Source organism: Pseudophryne corroboree, chromosome 3 (genome assembly GCF_028390025.1).
Source record: "Pseudophryne corroboree isolate aPseCor3 chromosome 3, aPseCor3.hap2, whole genome shotgun sequence".
Classification (NCBI taxonomy): Eukaryota; Metazoa; Chordata; class Amphibia; order Anura; family Myobatrachidae; genus Pseudophryne; species Pseudophryne corroboree.
Genome location: NC_086446.1, coordinates 2,437,688 through 2,462,263, shown reverse-complemented (window position 1 = coordinate 2,462,263; position 24,576 = coordinate 2,437,688). Strand labels below are relative to the sequence as shown.

Here is a 24,576-nt window from a genome sequence, read left to right as displayed (position 1 = left end):
TGTGGTGGTTGCAGAAGGCTCACCTATTAGAAGGCCGCAGATTCGTCATTCAGGATTGGATCCTGGTGACCACGGACGCCAGCCTGAGAGGCTGGGGAGCAGTCACACAAGGAAGAAACTTCCAGGGAGTATGGACGAGTCTGGAAAAGTCTCTTCACATAAACATTCTGGAACTAAGAGCAATCTACAATGCTCTAAGCCAGGCGGAACTTCTCCTGCAAGGAAAGCCGGTGTTGATTCAGTCGGACAACATCACGGCGGTCGCCCATGTAAACAGGCAGGGCGGCACAAGAAGCAGGAGTGCAATGGCAGAAGCTGCCAAGATTCTTCGCTGGGCGGAGAATCACGTGATAGCACTGTCAGCAGTGTTCATCCCGGGCGTGGACAACTGGGAAGCAGACTTCCTCAGCAGACACGATCTTCATCCGGGAGAGTGGGGTCTACATCCAGAAGTCTTCAACATGTTAATAGACCGTTGGGAAAGACCAATTGTAGACATGATGGCGTCTCGCCTCCACAAGAAACTGGACAAATATTGCGCCAGGTCAAGAGATCCACAGGCAATAGCTGTGGACGCACTGGTAACTCCTTGGGTGTACCAGTCAGTGTATGTGTTTCCTCCTCTGCCGCTCATACCAAAGGTATTGAAGATCATACGGCAAAGAAGAGTAAGAACAATACTAGTGGTTCCGGATTGGCCGAGAAGGACTTGGTATCCGGAACTTCAAGAGATGCTCACGGACGAACCGTGGCCTCTACCTCTGAGAAGGGACCTGCTACAGCAGGGTCCCTGTCTTTTTCAAGACTTACCGCGGCTGCGTTTGACGGCATGGCGGTTGAACGCCAGATCCTAAAAGGGAAAGGCATTCCAGAAGAAGTCATTCCTACCTTGATTAAGGCACGGAAGGAAGTCACCGTGAAACATTATCACCGCATTTGGCGAAAATATGTAGCGTGGTGCGAGGATCGGAGGGTTCCGACGGAGGAATTCCAACTGGGTCGTTTCCTACATTTCCTGCAATCAGGATTATCTATGGGTCTCAAATTGGGATCCATTAAGGTTCAAATTTCGGCCCTGTCAATATTCTTCCAAAAAGAATTGGCCTCTGTCCCTGAGGTCCAGACTTTTGTCAAGGGAGTACTGCATATACAGCCTCCTGTGGGGCCTCCGGTGGCACCGTGGGATCTAAATGTAGTTTTAGATTTCCTCAAATCCCATTGGTTTGAACCATTGAAAAAGGTGGATTTGAAATATCTCACATTGAAAGTGACTATGTTACTAGCCCTGGCCTCTGCCAGGAGAGTATCTGAATTGGCGGCTTTATCTTATAAAAGTCCTTATCTAATCTTCCATTCGGATAGGGCAGAACTGCGGACTCGTCCGCATTTTCTCCCTAAAGTGGTATCAGCATTTCATCTGAACCAACCTATTGTGGTGCCTGCGGCCACTAGCGACTTGGAGGACTCCAAGTTGTTGGACGTTGTCAGAGCCTTAAAAATATACATTGCAAGGACGGCTGGAGTCAGAAAATCTGACTCGCTGTTTATATTGTATGCACCCAACAAGTTGGGCGCACCTGCTTCTAAGCAGTCGATTGCTCGTTGGATTTGTAACACAATTCAACTTGCACATTCTGTGGCAGGCCTGCCACAGCCTAAAACTGTAAAAGCCCACTCCACAAGGAAGGTGGGCTCATCTTGGGCGGCTGCCCGAGGGGTCTCGGCATTACAACTCTGCCGAGCAGCTACGTGGTCGGGGGAGAACACGTTTGTAAAATTTTACAAATTTGATACCCTGGCAAAGGAGGACCTGGAGTTCTCTCATTCGGTGCTGCAGAGTCATCCGCACTCTCCCGCCCGTTTGGGAGCTTTGGTATAATCCCCATGGTCCTTTCAGGAACCCCAGCATCCACTTAGGACGATAGAGAAAATAAGAATTTACTTACCGATAATTCTATTTCTCGGAGTCCGTAGTGGATGCTGGGCGCCCATCCCAAGTGCGGATTATCTGCAATACTTGTACATAGTTATTGTTAACTAATTCGGGTTATTGTTAAGGAGCCATCTTTAAGAGGCCCTTTCTGTTGTCATACTGTTAACTGGGTTTAGATCACAAGTTGTACGGTGTGATTGGTGTGGCTGGTATGAGTCTTACCCGGGATTCAAAATGCCTCCCTTATTGTGTATGCTCGTCCGGGCACAGTACCTAACTGGAGTCTGGAGGAGGGTCATAGGGGGAGGAGCCAGTGCACACCACCTGACCTAGTAAAGCTTTACTTTTTTGTGCCCTGTCTCCTGCGGAGCCGCTATTCCCCATGGTCCTTTCAGGAACCCCAGCATCCACTACGGACTCCGAGAAATAGAATTATCGGTAAGTAAATTCTTATTATTATTATTATTATTATTATTATTATACTGGAGGAGCTGCCTGTGGTGTCCTGTTGTTGTTGTTGTTGTTGTTGTTGTTATTATTATTATACAGGAGAACCAGCCTGTGGTGTCGTGTTAGTATTATACAGGAGGAGCAGCCTATGGTGTCCTGTTGTTGTTATTATTATTATTATTATTATTATTGTACAAGAGGAGCAGCCGGTGGTATCCTGTTGTTGTTGTTGTTGTTGTTATTATTCAGGAGGAGCAGACTGTGGTGTCCTGTTATTATCATTATACAGGGAGACCAGCTTGTGATGTGTTGTTGTTGTTGTTGTTATTATTATTATAATACAGGAGGAGCAGCCTTTGGTGTCCTGTTATTATATTTATTATTATTATTATTATTATTATTATTATTATTATTATACAGGAGAAGCAGCCTGTGGTGTCCTGTTATTATTATTATTGTACAGGAGGAGCAGCCTGTGGTGTCCTGTTATTATTATTATTATTATTATACAGGAGGAGCAGCCTGTGGTGTCCTGTAGTTATTATTATTATTATTATTATTATTGTACAAGAGGAGCAGCCTGTGGTGTCCTGTAGTTATTATTATTATTATTATACAGGAGGAGCTGTCTGTGGTGCCGTTGTTATTATTTTCTCATACGTCCTAGAGGATGCTGGGGTCACTTCAAGAACCATAGGGTATAGACGGGTTCCGCAGGAGACATAAGCACTTTAAGACTTTCAATGGTGTGTGAACTGGCTCCTCCCTCTATGCCCCTCCTCCAGACTCCAGTTTAGACTCTGTGCCCAGGCAGACTGGATGCACACTGAGGAGCTCTACTGAGTTTCTCTGAAAAAGACTTATGTTAGGTTTTTTATTTTCAGGGAGACTGCTGGCAACAGACTCCCTGCTTCGTGGGACTTAGGGGAGAGAAGTCAGACCTTCTTCTAGTGAGTTTAAAGGCTCTGCTTCTTAGGCTACTGGACACCATTAGCTCCTGAGGGTCTGATCGATAGGTACGCCTAGATGCTAATTCCCAGAGCCCACCGTCACCGCCCTTGCAGAGTAGAAGAAGCAAAGAAGACTTCAGTGACGGCTTCTGAGGTACCGCACAGCGATCGCACGCTGCGCGCCATGCTCCCACACACAGAGGCACTCCAGGGTGCAGGTCGCGCGGGGCGCCCTGGGCAGCATATATACCTCAATATAAGACTAGCAACAGGGGACATAGGTGCCGGGGCACTGTCCTAACCCCCGCCATTATAAAGATTTTTAACAAAAATAGCGGGACTGAAGCGCGCCATTACGGGGGCGGGGCTTAGCCCTCACCGCTCACACAGCCAGCTCCATTTTCTCTTGCAGAGACGCTGGTCCTTCCTCACACTGCTGAAAGTATCAGGGTGCAAAACGGGGGGTGGGGGCACAGTAAAATTGGTGCAATATATGTTTACTATAAAAACGCTGCAGGTTTGGTGCGTTCTATAGCAGCATTTTTCAACCGCTGTGCCGCGGCACACTAGTGTGCCGCGAGCGGTTGCCAGGTGTGCCGCTGCCCACCAGAGATACCTGCTGCCATCACCCGCCGGAAATGCCCGCCGCCTGTCAGAGGAACCTGCCCGGCAGCCGCTGCCATCACTTGCTGTCTCGGGCAGCGCTGTCCTCTTCCGCAGGCAGACCTATGGTGACGTGCGTGACTCATAGGTCACGCACGTCACGTAGCCCTGCCGCCCGCTCGCTGCTGCCGGAGTCTCAGTCCCTTCTCAGCGTTATTCGCTGCTCGCGCAACAGACGAGGGAGAGATTTTTTTTGTGTACAGCAGCAGGTTAAATGAAAATAATGTGTGCAATTACTGGGGAGGAGAGAGGGAGAGGTAGGCTGTGTGTGTTATTACTGGGGGTGGGGGCTGTGTGTGTTATTACTGCGGTGGGGGGGGGGTGCAGGCTGTGTGTGGTATTACTGGGGGTGGGGGCTGTGTGTATTATTACTGGGGGGGTGCAGGCTGTGTGTGTTATTACTGGGGGTGGGGGCTGTGTGTGATATTACTGGGGGGGTGCAGGCTGTGTGTGTTATTACTGGGGGTGGGGGCTGTGTGTGTTATTACTGCGGTGGGGGTGGGGGGTGCAGGCTGTGTGTGGTATTACTGGGGGTGGGGGCTGTGTGTATTATTACTGGGGGGGTGCTGGCTGTGTGTGTTATTACTGGGGGTGGGGGCTGTGTGTGATATTACTGGGGGGGTGCAGGCTGTGTGTGGTATTACTGGGGGTGGGGGCTGTGTGTGTTATTACTGGGGGGGTGCAGGCTGTGTGTGTTATTACTGGGGGTGGGGGCTGTGTGTGTTATTACTGGGGGGGTGCAGGCTGTGTGTGTTATTACTGGGGGTGGGGGCTGTGTGTGATATTACTGGGGGGGTGCAGGCTGTGTGTGTTATTACTGGGGGTGGGGGCTGTGTGTGGTATTACTGGGGGTGGGGGCTGTGTGTATTATTACTGGGGGGGTGCAGGCTGTGTGTGTTATTACTGGGGGTGGGGGCTGTGTGTGATATTACTGGGGGGGTGCAGGCTGTGTGTATTATTACTGGGGGCTGTGTGTGGTATTACTGGGGGTGGGGGCTGTGTGTATTATTACTGGGGGGGTGCAGGCTGTGTGTGTTATTACTGGGGGTGGGGGCTGTGTGTGATATTACTGGGGGGGTGCAGGCTGTGTGTATTATTACTGGGGGTGGGGGCTGTGTGTGGTATTACTGGGGGTGGGGGCTGTGTGTATTATTACTGGGGGGGTGCAGGCTGTGTGTGTTATTACTGGGGGTGGGGGCTGTGTGTGATATTACTGGGGGGGTGCAGGCTGTGTGTATTATTACTGGGGGTGGGGGCTGTGTGTGGTATTACTGGGGGTGGGGGCTGTGTGTATTATTACTGGGGGGGTGCAGGCTGTGTGTGTTATTACTGGGGGTGGGGGCTGTGTGTGATATTACTGGGGGGGTGCAGGCTGTGTGTGGTATTACTGGGGGTGGGGGCTGTGTGTTATTACTGGGGGGGTGCAGGCTGTGTGTGGTATTACTTGGGGGGGGGCTGTGTGTGTTATTACTGGGGGGGTGCAGGCTGTGTGTGGTATTACTTGGGGGGGGGGGGGGGTTGGAGGCAGGCTACAGTATGTGTGGAATTACTAGTGGGGGCAGGCTGTGTGTGAAATTGCTGGGGAGGAGGCTATATGTGGAGTAATATGGGGGGACAGTTTGCAGGACTACTGGGGAGGGGGGGGGGTGAGGCCAATGAGTGGAATTACTATGGGGAGCAGTGTGTGGCATTACTGTGGGGGGGTCAAGGTGTTTTATTACTGCAGGGACTGATGTGCTTTTTTACTTCTGGTGGCCAAAGTTCTTAATTAATGTAGGGACCAATTTTTTTTTATTACAGTGAGGGTGAAAGCATTAGTTTTATTACAGTGTGGGCCAATATATGCTGAGATTTGTTATTATATTTGATTTTTTTTTTTTAAACTGATGGTGTGCCTTGGAAATTTTAAAATCTGTTCAGTGTGCCACGGGTTTAAAAAGGTTGAAATCACTGTTCTATAGTGTTCAGAACTGTTGTTTTAAGCGCTGGGTTATGAGCTGGCAAACTCTATCTGTGTCTCTCTGACATGTTTGGTACACGTGTGTCGGCATGTCTGAGGCGGACTGCTTCCCACAAACGGCCGTGGGAGTGACCCTGCCGGCACCGCCGACTCCTGATGGTACTTGATACATGTGTGTCAACATGTAGGTGGATGAATGTTTTTCCCAAGAGAAAACTATATTAGAGACACAGACGTGGGTGCGTGGTCCTGTCGGCACCACCGATATATGACTGGGTAAAAAATTGCATGTTAATGTGATGCATATCAGAAAGGGATATATATATATATATATATATATATATATACTGGGTCCGGCACTCAATAAAAAATCCAATTACCCCGGTGTCCTGATCCGATGCAGTGTTTGCCGCTAGTATAAGATTCTGGATGGAACGGCACTCAGAGGCTTTTTTAAATGCAGCAAGCGTGTATTAAAATTCAATAATACATCAATTCAGTGTATCAACGTTTCGGTGCCGACACGCACCGTTGTCAGGATATGATGCATAGTACAAAACAAAAAGAAAAACACATACAACATGTAGTTCTTAACTCACCCTCCTAAATACCTGTGTAATCACCATTCACCTGAGCTCCGGGCGGGTGTTCGGCGTCCTGGCGTGGTACGTACAGATATAACCGGATTTGTTGATCATCCGATTGCAGGGAGCACTCCATATCGTAAGGGGTGTTATAAGTGTATCCACTGTACCACATGTAGCCATATGGACACAGGAAAGGCTTTTCGACACCCACATAGTGGGAAATATATCCCTATCAAGCATGCGGTGACATGCACTACGGCCCACGTTATATATTTCATCCGATGTCCATGTGGTTCGTACTATGTGGGTAAAACCATACGCCCCTTTAAGGAGAGAGCCGCCCAGCATAGATCGGCAATACGAGCGGCAATCCAAAGCGGCAACAGTGACCAACCCGTGGCTAAGCACTTTGCGGAACGAGGACACACTTTATCCAGCGTTAGATATATGATCATCGATCATTTACCAATGAGCAGACGGGGAGGTGACAGGAACAAACAATTATTAATTCTTGAAGCACGGTGGATCATGAGACTGGACACAGTGGCCCCCAGGGGCCTAAACGAGACGATCTGTTGGAACAGCCTCATATAAAAAATACTTACTCCATAGTTATAGATAGGGCTTATTTGATATTATGTAAAATATGCGCATGACCGGGGGAAGAATTCTAATGTAACTTACTTGCTATAATTAATGAGGTAGTTATAGTGTATACATATTGAGGATTTATCAGTGAATGATGGTTTATATATAGGTTGTACATTGAGTCTCCTAGGTGTTCTTGTGGTTTTTTAATTTGTTATATTTATTGCAGAGCTTGCGGCAGCATAACCAGCAGGACAGTGAGGGCCGGGGGACGCGGCTGCGTCCGTGGTAACCAGACACGCTTGCTGGGGTTGCCCTGACGACGGGAGGACGAAATGTACAGGCGCCCCGCTGATCACAGCGTTGACTTGACAACGGAATGACGTCACCACTAAGCGACCCCGCACGCCAGGACGCCGAACACCCGCCCGGAGCTCAGGTGAATGGTGATTACACAGGTACTTAGGAGGGTGAGTTAAGAACTACATGTTGTATGTGTTTTTCTTTTTGTTTTGTACTATGCATCATATCCTGACGACGGTGCGTGTCGGCACCGAAACGTTGATACACTGAATTGATGTATTATTGAATTTTAATACACGCTTGCTGCATTTAAAAAAGCCTCTGAGTGCCGTTCCATCCAGAATCTTGTGTATATATATATATATATATATATATATATGAGTAAGGTTGCATAAATCGGTGTCGCTTTGGGAAAGAAACTGTTCCTGTGTCTAGCATTTCTCACGAGCCGCAGGCTGTACCGTCTCCCAGATGGCAGGCGCCGGCACAGGTCATGAGCGGGGTGGGAGTGGTCATCGATGATCCTTTCCGCCCGTTTCCTAACCGTTTCCATAATAAGTCCAATCAGCGTGGTGTCGTCCGCGAATTTAAGGAGTTTCACGGAGGAGTCTGTAGAAGTGCAGTCGTTGGTGTAGAGAGAGAAGAGGAAGGGAGAAAACACACCCCTGGGGAGCACCCATGCTAGTCGCCCTGATGCCGGAAAATAATTGCCCTCTCCTGACTCGCTGCTCTCTATCCGTCAGGAAGTTTACCACCTAGGAGTGGCACTTGAAACAAGCTGGCACCATACGAGTACCGAGCGACTTGTTGAAAATGAAGACCGGGGGCCAGCTGAGCGGCACATGTTTTTAGGGCGGATGGGGATACGCCATGTGGCCCTGGTGCTTTCTTTGGCTTCAGCTTCCTAAATAGCTTAGTTACCTCCGCTACTTCCACCTGGAGGGTAGACCTGGCGCCCTGGGGGGGGGGGGAGAACATTTCCGCCGTAACAGCCAGCGCATCGACAGAATGAGGTGAAGTATCGCTTGCATCCCAGGACCTCTGGAACCTGCAGTAGAAACAATTTAGGTCCTCTGCCAGTTGCTGACTGGAGCCAACGCAGGAGGTGGGGCACTTGTAGTTGCTGGCAGCCTTCCGTCCCTTCCATACCGACGGTGGGTCGTTCGCAGAGAAGTTGGATAACAAGTTTGTCGGCGTAACGTTTTTTTGCTGCCTTGATCTCCCTAGATAGGGTATTCCTGGCCTGTCTGTATCTGATTTTGTCTCCGCTTCTGTGTGCCTCCTCCTTGGCAAGGCGTAGCTGCTTCAAGTTCGCGGTGAACCAGGGCTTGTTGTTTGCATAGATGCGGACAGTTTTTGACGGCACACATCAGTCCTCACAGAAGTTGATGTACGATGTAACTGTATCTGCAGGATCGTTAAGGTCCTCCGCGGTAGTCTCGAAGACGTTCCAGTCACCACCGGCTTAGCGGTCCTCACTCGCTGCTTATAGGTGGGGAGTAGGTGGACTAGGCAGTGGTCAGAGAGCCCGAGAGCCGCCCGGGAGACAGAGTGATAGGCGTCCTTAGTGTTCGTGTTGCCGCCTCGCGTGGGGCATTTGACATGCTGGCGATACTTGGGCAGCTCTTTAGTCAAGTTAGCCTTGTTTGCACTCCGTATCAGTTATGCATAATGAGATGTTGCAGCGCTGTCCTAACGCAAGCCTGCGGAGGGATATAAACTCCAACCAAGATGAAAGAAGCAAACTCTTCAGGGGAGTCGAAGGGTTTGCAGTTAATATACAAGGTTTCCAAGTAGGGGCTACAGGATTGCTGCAGGACCACGGTGTCGACACACCAGCCATTGTTGACATAGAAGCAGATGGGATCCGGTGTGAAGGTCGACACTGTCTAGGTCGACCACTATAGGTCGACAGTCACTAGGTCGACATGGATGGAAGGTCGACAGGGTTTCTAGGTCGACATGTGCTAGGTCGACAGGTCTAAAGGTCGACATGAGTTTTTCACATTTTTTTTTTCCTTTTTTACATTTTTTTCATACTTAACGATCCACGTGGACTACGATTGGAACGGTAATCTGTGCCGAGCGAAGCGAAGGCACCATGCCCGAAGCATGGCAAGTGAAGCGGTGCAATAATTAGGGATCCCGGTCACTCTACGAAGAAAACAACACCAAAAAAAAAATTAAACCTCATGTCAACCTTTAGACCTGTCGTTATTGTTGCCCTGTTGTTGTTGTTGTTGTTGTTATTATTGTTATTATACAGGAGGAGCAGCCTGTGGTGTAATGTTATTGTTATAATTATTATTATTATTATTATATAGGGGGAGCAGCCTGTGGTGTCCTGTTGTTGTTGTTGTTGTTATTATACAGGGGGAGAAGCCTCTGGTGTCCTGGTTGTTGTTGTTGTTGTTATTATTATTATTATTATTATACAGGGCGAGCAGCCTGTGGTGTCCTGTTATGATGATGATGATTTCTATTATTATTATTATTATTATACAGGAGGAGTGGCCTGTGGTGAACGGTTGTTATTATTATACAGGAGGAGCGGCCTGTGGTGCCCTGTTAATCTTACTATACAGGGGAAGCTGCCTGTGGTGTCCTGTTGTTGTTATTATTATTTTACAGGAGGAGCACACGGTGGTGTCTTGTTGTTGTTATTATTCTACAGGAGGAGCAGCTCGAGGTGCCCTGTTAATTTTACTAATACAGGAGGAGCAGCCTGTGGTGTCCTGTTAATAATATTATACAGGGGGAGCAGCCTGTGGAGTCCTATCATTATTATTATTATTATTATTATACAGGGTGAGCGGCCTGTGGTGTCCTGTTATAATTCTACAGGAGGAGCGGCCTGTGGTGCCCTGGTAATTTTACTATACAGGGGGAGCGGCCTGTGGTGTCCTGTTATTGTTGTTATTATAATTATTATTATACAAGGGGAGAAGCCTGTGGTGTCCTGTTATGATGATTTCTATTATTATTATTATTATTATACAGGAGGAGTGGCCTGTGGTGTATGGTTGTTATTATTATTATACAGGAGGAGCGGCCTGTGGTGCCCAGTTAATCTTACTATACAGAGGAAGCTGCCTGTGGTGTCCTGTTGTTGTTGTTATTATTTTACAGGAGGAGCACACGGTGGTGTCTTGTTGTTGTTATTATTCTACAGGAGGAGCAGCTCGAGGTGCCCGGTTAATTTTACTATACAGGAGGAGCAGCCTGTGGTGTCCTGTTAATAATATTATACAGGGGGAGCAGCCTGTGGTGTCCTATTATTATTATTATTATTATACAGGGTGAGCGGCCTGTGGTGTCCTGTTATAATTCTACAGGAGGAGCGGCCTGTGGTGCCCTGGTAATTTTACTATACAGAGCAGGACCCAGAGACCCATCACGGTGTCTCCACCTCACTCACTGATACATGAGAGACACAATGACCAGAAGATCCTGGAATTCACCAACAAGATCATTCAGCTGCTGACTGGAGAGGTGACTTCTGGGAATGGGGCATTATACAGTAACACCAGGGGACGTGTCTGGGTGATGACTGGAGAGGCGACTGCTGGGAATGGGGCATTATACAGTAACACCAGGTGACGTGTCTGGGAGATGACTGGAGAGGTGACTGCTGGAAATGGGACATTATACAGTAACACCAGGGGATGTGTCTGGGTGATGACTGGAGAGGTGACTGCTGGGAATGGGACATTATACAGTAACACCAGGGGATGTGTCTGGGTGATGACTGGAGAGGTGACTGCTGGGAATGGGGCAATATACAGTAACACCGCGGGATGTGTCTGGGTGATGACTGGAGAGGTGACTGCTGGGAATGGGACATTTTACAGTAACACCAGGGGACGTGTCTGGGTGATGACTGGAGAGTTGACTGCTGGGAATGGGGCATTATACAGTAACAGCAGGGGATGTGTCTGGTGATGACTGGAGAGGTGAATGGGGCATTATACAGTAACACCAGGGGATGTGTCTGGGTGATGACTGTATCATTGTGTGTGTCAGGTTCCTATAAGGTGTCAGGATGTCACTGTCTATGTCTCCATGCAGGAGGAGGAGTATATAGAGGAACACAGGGGTCTGTACAAGGACGTGATGATGGAGAATCCCCGGCCCCTCACATCACTGGGTAAGAGGAGACAGTCATGTGTTGTACAGGGGAGAGCAGGTATGGGGGCCCCCTATATACACATCGCCTGATAATCACATATATACACTGTACTCAGTCACTGTGTGTCTCCTACAGATGGGCCCAGTAACAGAGATACCCCAGAGAGATGTCCCCGTCCTCTGTATTCCCAGGATTGTACAGCGGAGAATCACAGGATCCCACAGGAGGATCAGGTAGGTGGGATTTAGGGTCTCCCCCATATACCAAAGTGACTGTCACTATATGATCTGTAGGCAGCTGTGTGTGTCTTATACACTGATGATATACTGTTTATTCCCAATGAAATCACACGTTATTTTATGGTTTATTTAGAGTGAAGATCTGGCTGAAGATACAGAGGGAGAAGAAGAGACGTATGTGACTGATATAAAGGCAGAAGATATAGAGGGAGAAGAAGAGACATATGTGACTGATATAAAGGCAGAAGGTATAGAGGGAGAAGAAGAGACGTATGTGACTGATATAAAGGCAGAAGATATAGAGGGAGAAGAAGAGACGTATGTGACTGATATGAAGGCAGAAGTTATAGAGGAAGAAGAAGAGACTTATGTGACTGATATGAAGACAGAAGATATAGAGGGAGAAGAAGAAACGTATGTGACTGATATGAAGGCAGAAGATATAGAGGGAGAAGAGACGTATGTGACTGATAGAAAGGCAGAAGATATCGGGAGAGAAGAAGAGACGTATGTGACTGATATAAAGACAGAAGATATAGAGGGAGAAGAAGAGACGTATGTGGCTGATATAAAGGCAGAAGATACAGAGGGAGAAGAAGAGACGTATGTGACTGTTATAAAGGTAGAAGATACAGAGGTAGAAGAGACGTATGTGACTGTTATAAAGGCAGAAGATATAGAGGTAGAAGAAGAGACGTATGTGACTGTTATAAAGGCAGAAGATATAGAGGTAGAAGAAGAGACGTATGTGAGGGGTGATCAGCAGTGTAAGGAGAAGACAATCCCTACAGATATCCGCACAGGTGAGGTTGGTGTTCTAATGAAGTTCATCCTTATTCAAAAGTACTCTGTCAGGAATCTGATTATCAACATTTCTGAAGTGGGGTACACTGGGTTCCACAGGGATAACATCGGGGTGTAGAGTAGGATCTTGATCCGAGGCACCAACAGGCTAAAGCTTAGACTGTTCCCATGATGCTCAGCGCCGCCTCCTCTATAACCCCGCCTCCGTGCATAGGCGCTCAGTTTGTAAGTTGGTGCCTGCAGCTAACAGACAGGGCTGCTTCAACATCCCTGAAAAGAGCTTTTTAAAGTGAAGATTGAAGACTTCAAGGGTTGCAGTAGAGACACTGTCCGTGCTAGATATCATTCTGACATCTCCTGCTGCAGCTCCCTCACCTCCCCCAGCGGCGCTGTATACTCCCATGTCCCTGGTTGCCGGGTACTTACAGTAGAGGCTCCGGTTCTCTACTGCAGGCACACACACCAGCCGCAGCTCTCCGGGATTGTGTGGCCGCATTCAGGGAGAAGGTAAGAGGGTCCCCCAGGTGGAACCCACTGGAAATCGCGATCCGGCGCGGCCGTTATAAGGCGGGCTGCACGCGCTCGCATGGACACTGTGTTTGTGCAGGGACCCCACTAGACCACCAGGTCAGGGGCACAGGTCGGTTTCACTAAAAAACGTTTGCTATATGGCCCACAGTACCCGGTGCTAAAGTCCAGCAAGGGGGATAAGGCTCTGACCTGTAGCTCCTCCCCCAGCGCGCCATTTAAAGTAAATGTTCCCGCCCTGGAGCTGCATATCTTTCTCCCTCACTCCCTGTCAGTGTTTGGGCGCCATCTTCACATGCTGAGCTGATCCTGGGACTGTTTGGGCAAATCCTCCTCTGTAAAGCCGCCTGCATGTCAGCGCTGTGCATTTTACAGGACACTTAAGTATTCTACATGTCTGCTGACATTGTTAGTTAAGAAACGGTGCATTACTTCAGGGTTATGTAGTACAAGTACCCTGTGATATACATCCAGTATTTACTGTGCATTGATATATCTATAAGCCTATATAGCTTTACTTAGTATTGCTAGTCCAGTGCAGTTTTATTGCATGTCATAATTTCTGCATTGTACATGTGACTGTGTGTGCCTGTAGCTGCTACGTGATTTCTACGCCGTGTATCTCACTCAGATTGCTATCCCTATATTCTGTACCCTGAGGGGTGCTAAGTGCGTCAGGGTTATTATTTGGTATAGGTTCTTCACAGACACATTAGAGGAAAACATAGCAGCAGAGGGTTCAGGTTCTGGGGGTTCCCTACCCCCCAGTGGGGCCGTAGCAACAAGGGTCCATAGTGACCCACCTTGGGCTACTTTCTCTACTCTACTAAGTACACTGGTAACTAGACTTACGCTCCCTATGGGACCTCACGTGCTGATACAGCCACATATTGTCCCTGCGGTTAATCCGCCATGGGCAGATCTTCTGTCCACTCAGTTACAGCAATTGAATCACTCATTAAACAAACAGAAACCTAACCCTCGCCCGCCTAAGACTAAGGAGTCCTATAAGCGGACAGTTTCTTCCTCACAATCCACCCATGTTCCAGGCACTTTGTCTGATGAAGATGGCGTATATACTGACCCCTCAGACACTGAGCCAGATGCTTCTGATGGGGAATCTGTTTCACAGGTGGATGTTCTTGAACTATTGGAGGCTATCAGGCTGATCCTTCAAATTGATGATGATCCAGAACTTGTTGTTACCTCTAAGAAACCAGATAGATTTAAACGTCAGAAGGTTATTAAACAAGTTTTGCCTCATTCTGACCACTTAGTTGACATACGTCAGGAATCCTGGGAAAATCCAGGAAAGAAATTCACACCTCACAAGAAGATGCTGGCTCGCTATCCCCTCGCTACTGAGATAAGTAAAAATTGGGAAACACCACCGCCGGTGGATTCGCAAGTGGCGCGGCTGGTGGTATCCTCTGCTCTGCCTGTAACTACAGTCACCTCTCTGAAAGAACCGACGGATAAGCGTGTGGAGGGTTGCTTAAAAGCTACTTACACCCTCGCAGGAGCTGTGCATCGACCCACTATTGCAGCTACTTGGGCTGCAGAAGCTATTGAAGCGTGGGCTCAGGAGGTGGAAGCAGAGCTGTCGTCCAATTTTTCTGATAATGTTAGACAATGTCTCTCGTATATTGTCACAGCATCTCATTACATTAAGGAGGCGGCTTCTGATGCCGGTATTCTGGCGGCCAAGGCTTCTACTACGTCCATTTTGGCTCGCCGGATTCTCTGGTTATGGTCCTGGACTGTGGATCTGGACTCTAAGAAAATCCTGGAAGTGATCCCTTTTAAGGGAGACATTCTTTTTGGTGAGGATCTCAACAAGATTGTGGCTGACTTGGCTTCTGCTAAGACGGCGTGTCTTCCTAGTACTGCTCCTTCGGTCCCGAAGGTTAACAGTACTTCCTTTCGATCCTTTCATCCTCCAGGTAAAGCAAAGTGTTAGGCGTACCCGAAACTGGCTCGACTTCCAAAAACACTAAGCCCAAACCTAAACGTGCCTGGGCTGCCCATCAGCCTGCTTCCAAATCAGACAAGCCTACTGCATGATGGGACGGGCCTCCCCCTGGGGGATCCCAGGGTGGGAGGCCGACTTCTAAGGTTTACCCAGGAATGGTTGAAGACCACTTTCGATGCCTGGGTACGGGAAGTCGTCACTCACGGATACCCCATATCCTTCAAGAATCGTCCCCCTCATCGATTTTGCCTGACGGACATCCCTTCGGATCAGGTGAAGGCAAAAACTTTTCATTTGGTGGTACAATCCCTCCTGAACACAGGAGTGGTAGTACAGGTGCCTCTGGCTCAGAGAGGCAAGGGGTACTATTCACCCCTGTTCCTAGTCCCGAAACCGAATGGTTCCTCCCGGCCCATTCTCAACCTCAAGTCCTTGAACAAATTTATGAGAGTCTCCAAGTTTCGTATGGAAACTCTTCGCTCTATTGTTCTGGCTTTGGAGCCTGGAACTATATGGTCTCCCTGGACATACAGGATGCTTACCTCTATATTCCGATTGCAGTGTCGCATCAGCAGTACCTGCGGTTTGCTATTGGCAACCTCCATTATCAATTTCAGGCTTTACCTTTTGGTTTGACCACGGCTACGCGAGTCTTCACGAAGGTTATGGCGGTAATAACGGTGTTACTCCGCCGTCAGGGTGTCAGGATCCTACCGTATCTGTACAACCTGCTGATCCTGGTGAATTCCCCAGAAATTCTCCTCCGTCATCTGGATCTGACGGTTCAGTTTCTGAAAGCCCACGGGTGGCTGATCAACTGCTCAGAGCATGGTGCCCATGGGGGTGGTGTTGTACACTCATAACCAGCAGTTGTTCTTGTCTCAGGAGAAGGTCCTGAACCTTCAGGACAGAATTTTATGCTTCCACTTTCGCCCACGAGTCTCTATTCACTTGGCGATGTAAATACTAGGTCTCATGGTGTCGGCTTTCAACATGGTGGAGTACGCTCAATTTCATTCCCGCTCTCTGCAGAGATTGATTCTTGCCAAGTGGGATGGCCTGCCTCACCGGATCAGGTCTCGCATGATCTCGTTGTCTCCGGAGGTTCGTCAGTCACTGACCTGGTGGCTCCAGGACCAACGATTGAGCAGGGGTCGTCCCTTCTGGATCTCCAACTGGGCCCATCTTATGACGGATGCCAGTCTGAGGGTCAACACTCCCTACAGGGTCGGTGGACCAAGGAGGAGTTTCTCCTCCCAATAAACATTCTGGAATTGCGGGCGGTGTTCAATGCTCTAAACCTGGCCCAGCATCTGATACAGGACAGGCCTGTTCAGGTACAGTCAGACAACACCACCACAGTGGCATACATAAATCATCAAGGCGGCACTCAAAGCCGCATGGCAATGAGGGAAGTGTCAAAGATTCTTCAGTGGGCGGAACGCCATCTGCCAGTCATATCGGCAGTGTTCATTCGGGGGGTCCTAAACTGGGAAGCGGACTACCTCAGTCGTCAGGTGTAGACCTGACGGCATCTTGACACAATCACAAGGTTCCGGTCTTCGGAGCAAGGACAAGGGATCCTCAAGTAGCATTAGTGGACGCACTGGCAGTTCCATGGAACTTTCAGCTGCCATATGTGTTCCCTCCGGTGTCACTTCTGCCCAGGGTGATAAGGACGTCAAGCAAGAATGCGGAATACTACTACTCATTGCTCCAGCGTGGCCCAGACGGCATTGGTTCTCAGACCTGCAGGGTCTCTCGTTAGAGTGTCCCCTTCTACTTCCACAATGCCCAGACCTCCTCATTCAGGGCCCTTGTGTATTCCAGGGTTTGGCCCGGCTGGCTTTGACGGCGTGGCTCTTGAAGCTTCAGTTCTGGGGGCCAAAGGATTTTCTGAGGCGGTCATTCAAACCATGTTGAAGGCCCGGAAACCGGCTTGTGCTCGGATTTATCATAGGGTCTGGAATTCTTACTTTGCTTGGTGCACAGCTAACAATCATGACACTTACAAGTTTAGTACGGCCAAACTTTTGGCCTTCCTGCAACAGAGCCTGGACTTGGGCCTTCGTCTGGCCTCCCTCAAGGTTCATATTTCTGCCTTGTTGGTATGGTTTCAGAGAAAAATTGCGATTCTGCCTGATGTTCATACATTCACTCCGAGTGTATTGTGGATTCAACCTTCCTATGTCCCACCTGTGGCTCCTTAAGATTTGTCTGTTGTTCTGGATGCCTTGCAAGAGTTTCCGTTTGATCCTCTTGAGTCTGCAGATCCTAAGTGGCTTTCTCTTAAGGTTTTATTTCTGCTGGCTATTGCCTCTGCTAGACGGGTTTCAGATTTGGGTGCCTTATCCTGTCGGTCTCCCTTTCTGATTTTACACTGTGACCAGGCGGTTCTTCGGACACGCCCTGGTTATCTACCTAAGATGGTATCTTTCCACCTTAACAAAGAGATTTTGGTTCTGTCCTTTATCTCTCCTGAATTGTCATCCAAAGAGCGGTCTTTGCACGTGGTATGTGTTCTCTGTGTTACCAGCGGCGGGTCGCGACGGCTCCCGGACGTTGCTAGCAGCGGGGCCGGCAGGTCACTTCCACCGCTGGCTCCCGCCCAGTTGCCTAGCAACCTGAGACGCCGGGCGGCCACTCTACACTGCAGTCCCGGCTGTTACTAAGCAGCTGGGATGCTGTGCCCTGCACGCTATGCCAGCTGGTGTATCAGGATATGGGGGCTGGGCTGCTTTGCTATTGGGCTGCAGGGGTTTTTAAGGGATCCAGACCAGGACAGCCCCGCCGGTGATAGCTTCCTGTGGAGCTGCTTCCTGCTCCTGGAGTGTTCCTGTGCTGCCTTCCAGTCATGTGACCCTGTATCCTGAGTCCTGGTGTCTGGAGTCTGATTTTTGGAAACATTGCAGCCTTTCACTTCTGCGACCCAGTATCTGCAGCCTTGGGGTTCCTGTTCCATATGCGTGCACCTTACTGGTGTCATGAGTAGCGGCTCTGCCGCATCTTAAGGCCATAGCCGTATTATTTCTTACTGTCTTGCTTTTGTGTTTTCTGATGAGGATTCCGCCATAGCTGTCCTCGCTGAGATACGACGGTGTTGTGTGTGGCGTTGGGGCAGCGTGTTTTTGTTACGGTTTTTCTTGGCGGCCGCGCCGCACATAAATTTGATTGTAATTTTCAGTAGTTTCCCCTTTTTCTTTTGTGTATCTGTTTTAGTTGGGTTTTGTAAATACCAAATTGCTTTCCTAACAAATATTTAAAATGCCCGCTCTAATATATACTGCAGACGCCAGGCGCATCTTATTACCATATACGATAAAAGTGTGCTGTACGTCTCAAAACACTACATCCCTTAAGAGAAAAGAATACACCCACACATTTGTCTGAGTTCCAAAGCTCATTGATGTATATATTTGTTATTAAAAGGTTATGTATTCAATATATCACAATGTACGGTATATATATATATATATATATATATATATATATATATATTTATTTATTTACATGGTTACAATTTATACAGTAAGCAGTTAATACAAACTAAATCAGATACATAGTTACAGGCCAGCATACAATACCATTCCCTCAATGCATCCTCCGCTCTATATATCTCTCTCTCTCTCAGCAAATAAATACAGGAACTGGTCTGGCAACATCTCCACCATCCTCTGGGACAAAACAGCAACTCCTGTGCTATCTAGTTTGGGGGAGTGCACACATCTAGTCAAAGGGAGGGAACTTTCTCATTCATGATGAGTCACTGATCTATTCGTATGCTAACAAAGTTCAGCCTTGAAGACATCAAAAGGGCTGGCCTGAGTTTTCTGTTCACCAACTGCTTGGAATGTCCATTGTTCTAATAAGAGTGACTTTAGCTTTCATACATTTAATCATAACTACTTGTTGCAATGTCCTACAACTTAATAACAAGTATCAAATGAATCTTCACATTAATCTGGTTACTGTAATACCAAGCATGACATGTCTATCTTGCTCTGCTCCAATAATACACATACATGACGTTACTCCATTATATAATTTTCAATCATTACGATGTCTGGCGCTTGATATTTTATAATTATGTGCTGTATGAAATATGTGTCGAATCTATCTCTGTGGTTTGTCTGTGTAAATGCGTATGTTATCATATATTGCTGTGCTCGCTGCGCGTATTTGCAAGAATAGCGACTTATAATGTGTGGAGTCTGTATGTTCTCTCCATGTAATATATTTGACTTCGACAGTTTCCACTTGTTCTCTCTCTGTCTCGGTTAACGCCTTGTCACTTACTAAGACTAGTGGGCATCAGAGTCGGGCAGACCTAATCCGCCCGTCAAACGCAGCTGCCGTGGGCCCAAGAAGCCATAGTCTTGCATGCATTGACAGACCACTTGGGAGAGACAACGGAGTCAGGGTTTTCTATAGGGGTTGCTGCTGAACTCTACTCAGACTGCAGCATCACGCTCCTGAACTCGGAGCTCATCTATTGCCACCCTCTCTCTAGGGTTCCAAGTAAAGAGAACGTAACACTCCGTATCTATGTGATGAGTACAGCTTCCATTCGGAAGTCTGATTCTTTCTGTCCTTTTTTTGTTTTCACAAACGTGGCTGGTCTGCTAACAAGCAGACCTTGGCCAGATGGATTAGAATAGTGATTTCACATGCTTATGTACAGGCTGGCCTTCCAGCTCCTGCTACCATCAAAGCCCATTCTACTCGGTCTGTCGGACCTTCTTGGGCAGCCCGCCGTGGTGCAACCCTTGAACAATTGTGCAAAGTGGCTACGTGGTCCTCAGTGAACACGTTCATTAGGTTCTATGCCTTTGATACTTCCTCCTCCCAGGATGCTTCCTTTGGACGCCGTGTTCTTATGCGTGCTACAGTGCATCCCCTCCCATGAGGGACTGCTTTAGGACATCCCCAATGTTATCTCTATGGAACCCAGTGTACCCCGCTGCAGAAAAGGAGATTTATGGTAAGAACTTACCGTTGTTAAATCTTTTTCTGCGAGGTACACTGGGTGTATGTGGCTACTAACGGTTGTCGTCTCTTTTGCCTGCTACTGCATTGGACTGGTAAACGAAACTGTGCTCTTGTGCACGGAGGCACGGTTATAGAGGAGGCGGCGCTGAGCATCTTGGGAACAGTCAAATCAAGATCCTACTCTACACCCCGATGTTATCCTTGTGGAACCCAGTGTACCTCGCAGAAAGAGATTTAACAAAGGTAAGTTCTTACCATAAATCTCCTTTTATTTGATGTGCTAAGTGATTCATCACATAACTGTTCCGCAGGTCAGGTTTTCTTGTTGCACGTGTTGAGCTGATACAGGGACGTCGCCATGATAGATCTTGTCAGCTGGCCCCATCTCCTCCAGTCAGAGTGCTGCATGCCTCAGCTGTCTCTGGCAGACAATCTGTGACCTGCAGCTCCTATGTAAACCTTTCCTGTCCATTTACTCACTACCAGAGCAATAAGTCACATTGCTGAAAACCTGGCTCCTGTCTAGGAGCAAGTCTGCAATTCCTAGTGATATATCAGTGTCTCAGTATTGCTGGACTTTCCTGTGTACAACTATCAGGGCTGCTACGCTTTCCAAGCTACAGATTATCCCTGAGAATCTTGTACATCTACTCAGCTAAGTGTCCGTGTTCCTAGCTCCTGCTATTACCTGTGTCTCAGCTTAGAGCTGCCCCACCTGCACGTCACTGATTACAGATACATTAGTGTGATCCTGTTCTCACATCCTGCAGATTATCCACCTGCTACATGTGCAAGTTCCTGCTAATTATCCAAAGCTCATTCACCGGGACATTCTCTTTCCTGTTCTGTGTTGTCCAGTCACAGTCATCTCCAGTCCCAGCCCAATCACAGTCATCTCCAGTCCCAGCCCAGTCACAGTCCTCACCGGTTTCAGTCCAGTCACAGTCATCTCCAGTCCCAGCCCAGTCACAGTCCTCACCGGTTTCAGTCCAGTCACAGTTATCTCCAGTCCCAGCTCGGTCAGAGGCATCACCGGTCTCAACCCAGTCAGAGGCATCGCGGTCTCAGCCCAGTCACAGTCACCTCCAGTCCCAGCGCAGTCAGATGGCATCACTGGTCCGAGTCCAGTCACGGTTATCTCCAGTCCCAGCCCGGTCAGAGGCATCTCCAGTCCCAGCCCAGTCAGAGGCATCTCCAGTCTCAGCCCAGTCACAGTCCTCTCCAGTCCCAGTCACAGTCCTCTCCAGGCCCAGTTATCACAGGTCCCAGCCCACTCACAGTCATCACAGGTCCCAGCCCAGTCACAGTCATCACCGGTCCCAGCCAGGTGAGAGGCATCACCGGTCCCAGCCAGGTGAGAGGCATCACCGGTCCCAGCCAGGTGAGAGGCATCACCGGTCCCAGCCAGTTCAGAGGCATCACCACATAACTGTTCCGCGGGTCAGGTGTTCTTGTTGCACGTGTTGAGCTGATACAGGGACGTCGCTATGATGGATCTTGTCAGCTGAACGCATCTCCTCCAGTCAGATTGCTGCATGCCTCCGCTGGCTCTGGCAGCCAATCTGTGACCTGCAGCTCCTATGTAAACCTTTCCTGTCCATTTACTCACTGCCAGAGCAATAAGTCACATTGCTGAAAACCTGGCTCCTGTCTAGGAGCAAGTCTGCAATTCTAGTGATATTTCAGTTTCTCAGTATTGCTGGACTTTCCTGTGTACAAGTGTCAGGGCTGCTATGCTTTCCAAGCTACAGATTATCCCTGAGAATCTTGTACATCTACTCAGCTAAGTCTCCGTGTTCCTAGCTCCTGCTATTACCTGTGTCTCAGCTTAGAGCTGCCCCACCTGCACGTCACTGATTACAGATACATTAGTGTGATCCTGTTCTCAAATCCTGCAGGTTATCCACCTGCTACATGTGCAAGTTCCTGCTAATTATCCAAAGCTCATCCACCTGGACATTCTCTTTCCTGCTCTGTGTTGTCCAGTCACAGTCATCTCCAGTCCCGGCCCAATCACAGTCATCTCCAGTCCCAGCCCAGTCACAGTCATCTCCAGTCCCAGCCCAGTCACAGTCATCTCCAGTCCCAGCCCAGTCACAGTCATCTCCAGTCCCAACCCAGTCACAGCCATCTCCAGTCCCGGCCCAGTCACAGTCATCTCCAGTCCCGGCCCAATCACAGTCATCTCCAGTCCCGGCCCAGTCACAGTCATCTCCAGTCCCGGCCCAGTCACAGTCATCTCCAGTCCCGGCCCAGTCACAGTCATCTCCAGTCCAGTCACAGTCACCTCCAGTCCCGTCACGGCCACCTCCAGTCCCTTCCCGGTCACAGTCATCTCCAGTCCCTTCCCAGTCACAGTCATCTCCAGTCCCGGCCCAATCACAGTCATCTCCAGTCACAGTCCTCTCCAGTCCCAGTCACAGTCATCTCCAGTCCCAGCCCAGTCACAGTCATCTCCAGTCCCGGCCCAGTCATCTCCAGTCCCGGCCCAGTCACAGTCATCTCCAGTCCCGGCCCAGTCATCTCCAGTCCCGGCCCAGTCACAGTCATCTCCAGTCCCAGCCCAGTCACAGTCATCTCCAGTCCCTTCCCAGTCCTCTCCAGTCCCAGTCATCTCCAGTACCAGCCCAGTCATCTCCAGTACCAGCCCAGTCACAGTCATCTCCAGTCCCAGCACAGTCACAGTCATCTCCAGTCCCTTCCCGGTCACAGTCATCTCCAGTCCCAGCCCAATCACAGTCATCTCCAGTCACAGTCATCTCCAGTCCCAGCCCAATCACAGTCATCCCCAGTCACAGTCATCTCCAGCCCCAGCCCAGTCATCTCCAGTCCCAGCCCAGTCACAGCCATCTCCAGTCCCGGCCCAGTCACAGTCATCTCCAGTCCCGGCCCAATCACAGTCCTCTCCAGTCCCGGCCCAATCACAGTCCTCTCCAGTCCCGGCCCAATCACAGTCCTCTCCAGTCCCAGCCCAGTCACAGTCATCTCCAGTCCCAGCCCAGTCATCTCCAGTCCCTTCCCAGTCCTCTCCAGTCCCAGTCATCTCCAGTCCCAGCCCAGTCATCTCCAGTACCAGCCCAGTCACAGTCATCTCCAGTCCCAGCACAGTCACAGTCATCTCCAGTCCCAGCCCAATCACAGTCATCTCCAGTCACAGTCATCTCCAGTCCCAGCCCAATCACAGTCATCTCCAGCCCCAGCCCAGTCACAGTCATCTCCAGTCCCTTCCCAGTCACAGTCATCTCCAGTCCCGGCCCAGTCACAGTCCTCTCCAGTCCCGGCCCAGTCACAGTCCTCTCCAGTCCCAGCCCAGTCACAGTCCTCTCCAGTCCCGGCCCAATCACAGTCCTCTCCAGTCCCAGCCCAGTCACAGTCCTCTCCAGTCCCAGTCACAGTCCTCTCCAGTCCCAGTCCAGTCCTCTCCAGTCCCAGCCCAGTCCTCTCCAGTCCCAGCCCAGTCACAGTCCTCTCCAGTCCCAGCCCAGTCACAGTCCTCTCCAGTCCCAGCCCAGTCCCAGTCCTCTCAAGTCCCTTCCCGGTCACAGTCATCTCCAGTCACAGTCATCTCCAGTCCCAGCCCAATCACAGTCATCCCCAGTCACAGTCATCTCCAGTCCCAGCCCAGTCACAGTCAACTCCAGTCCCTTCCCAGTCACAGTCATCTCCAGTCCCGGCCTAGTCACAGTCATCTCCAGTCCCAGCCCAGTCATCTCTAGTCCCGGCCCAATCACAGTCCCCTCCAGTCCCAGCCCAGTCACAGTCCTCCCCATTCCCAGCCCAGTCACAGTCCTCTCCAGTCCCAGCCCAGTCACAGTCCTCTCCAGTCCCAGCCCAGTCACAGTCCTCTCCAATCCCATCCAAGACACAGTCATCTCCAGTCCCAGCCCAGTCACAGTCATCTCCAGTCCCAGCCCAGTAACAGTCATCTCCAGTCCCTGTCACAGTCATCTCCAGTCCCAGCCCAGTCATCTCCAATCCCATCCAAGTCACAGTCTTCTCCAGTCCCAGCCCAGTCACGGTCATCTCCAGTCCCAGCCCAATCACGGTCATCTCCAGTCCTAGCCCAGTCACAGTCATCTCCAGTCCCGGCCTAGTCACAGTCATCTCCAGTCCCAGCCCAGTCACAGTCCTCTCCAGTCACAGTCCTCTCCAGTCCCAGCCCAGTCACAGTCCTCTCCAATCCCATCCAAGACACAGTCCTCTCCAGTCCCAGCCGAGTCACAGTAATCTCCAGTCCCAGCCCAATCACAGTCATCTCCAGTCCCAGCCCAGTCACAGTCATCTCCAGTCCCAGCCCAGTCACAGTCATCTCCAGTCCCAGCCCAGTCACAGTCATCTCCAGTCCCAACCCAGTCACAGCCATCTCCAGTCCCAGCCCAGTCACAGTGATCTCCAGTCCCAGCCCAGTCATCTCCAGTCCCGGCCCAATCACAGTCATCTCCAGTCCCGGCCCAGTCACAGTCATCTCCAGTCCCGGCCCA

General features: G+C 49.6%; 1 protein-coding gene across 1 annotated transcript in view; it reads left to right on the top strand.

Moving 5' to 3' along the window:
• Window positions 1–24,576, top strand: part of LOC135056524 (uncharacterized) — a 169,041-nt gene that overhangs the window by 129,338 nt on the left and 15,127 nt on the right. Inside the window, exons 9-12 of the mRNA XM_063961826.1 lie at window positions 10,763–10,926; window positions 11,503–11,581; window positions 11,699–11,796; window positions 11,936–12,605. Coding sequence (XP_063817896.1) covers window positions 10,763–10,926; window positions 11,503–11,581; window positions 11,699–11,796; window positions 11,936–12,605 — 1,011 coding nt within the window. The remainder of the gene's footprint in view (window positions 1–10,762; window positions 10,927–11,502; window positions 11,582–11,698; window positions 11,797–11,935; window positions 12,606–24,576) is intronic.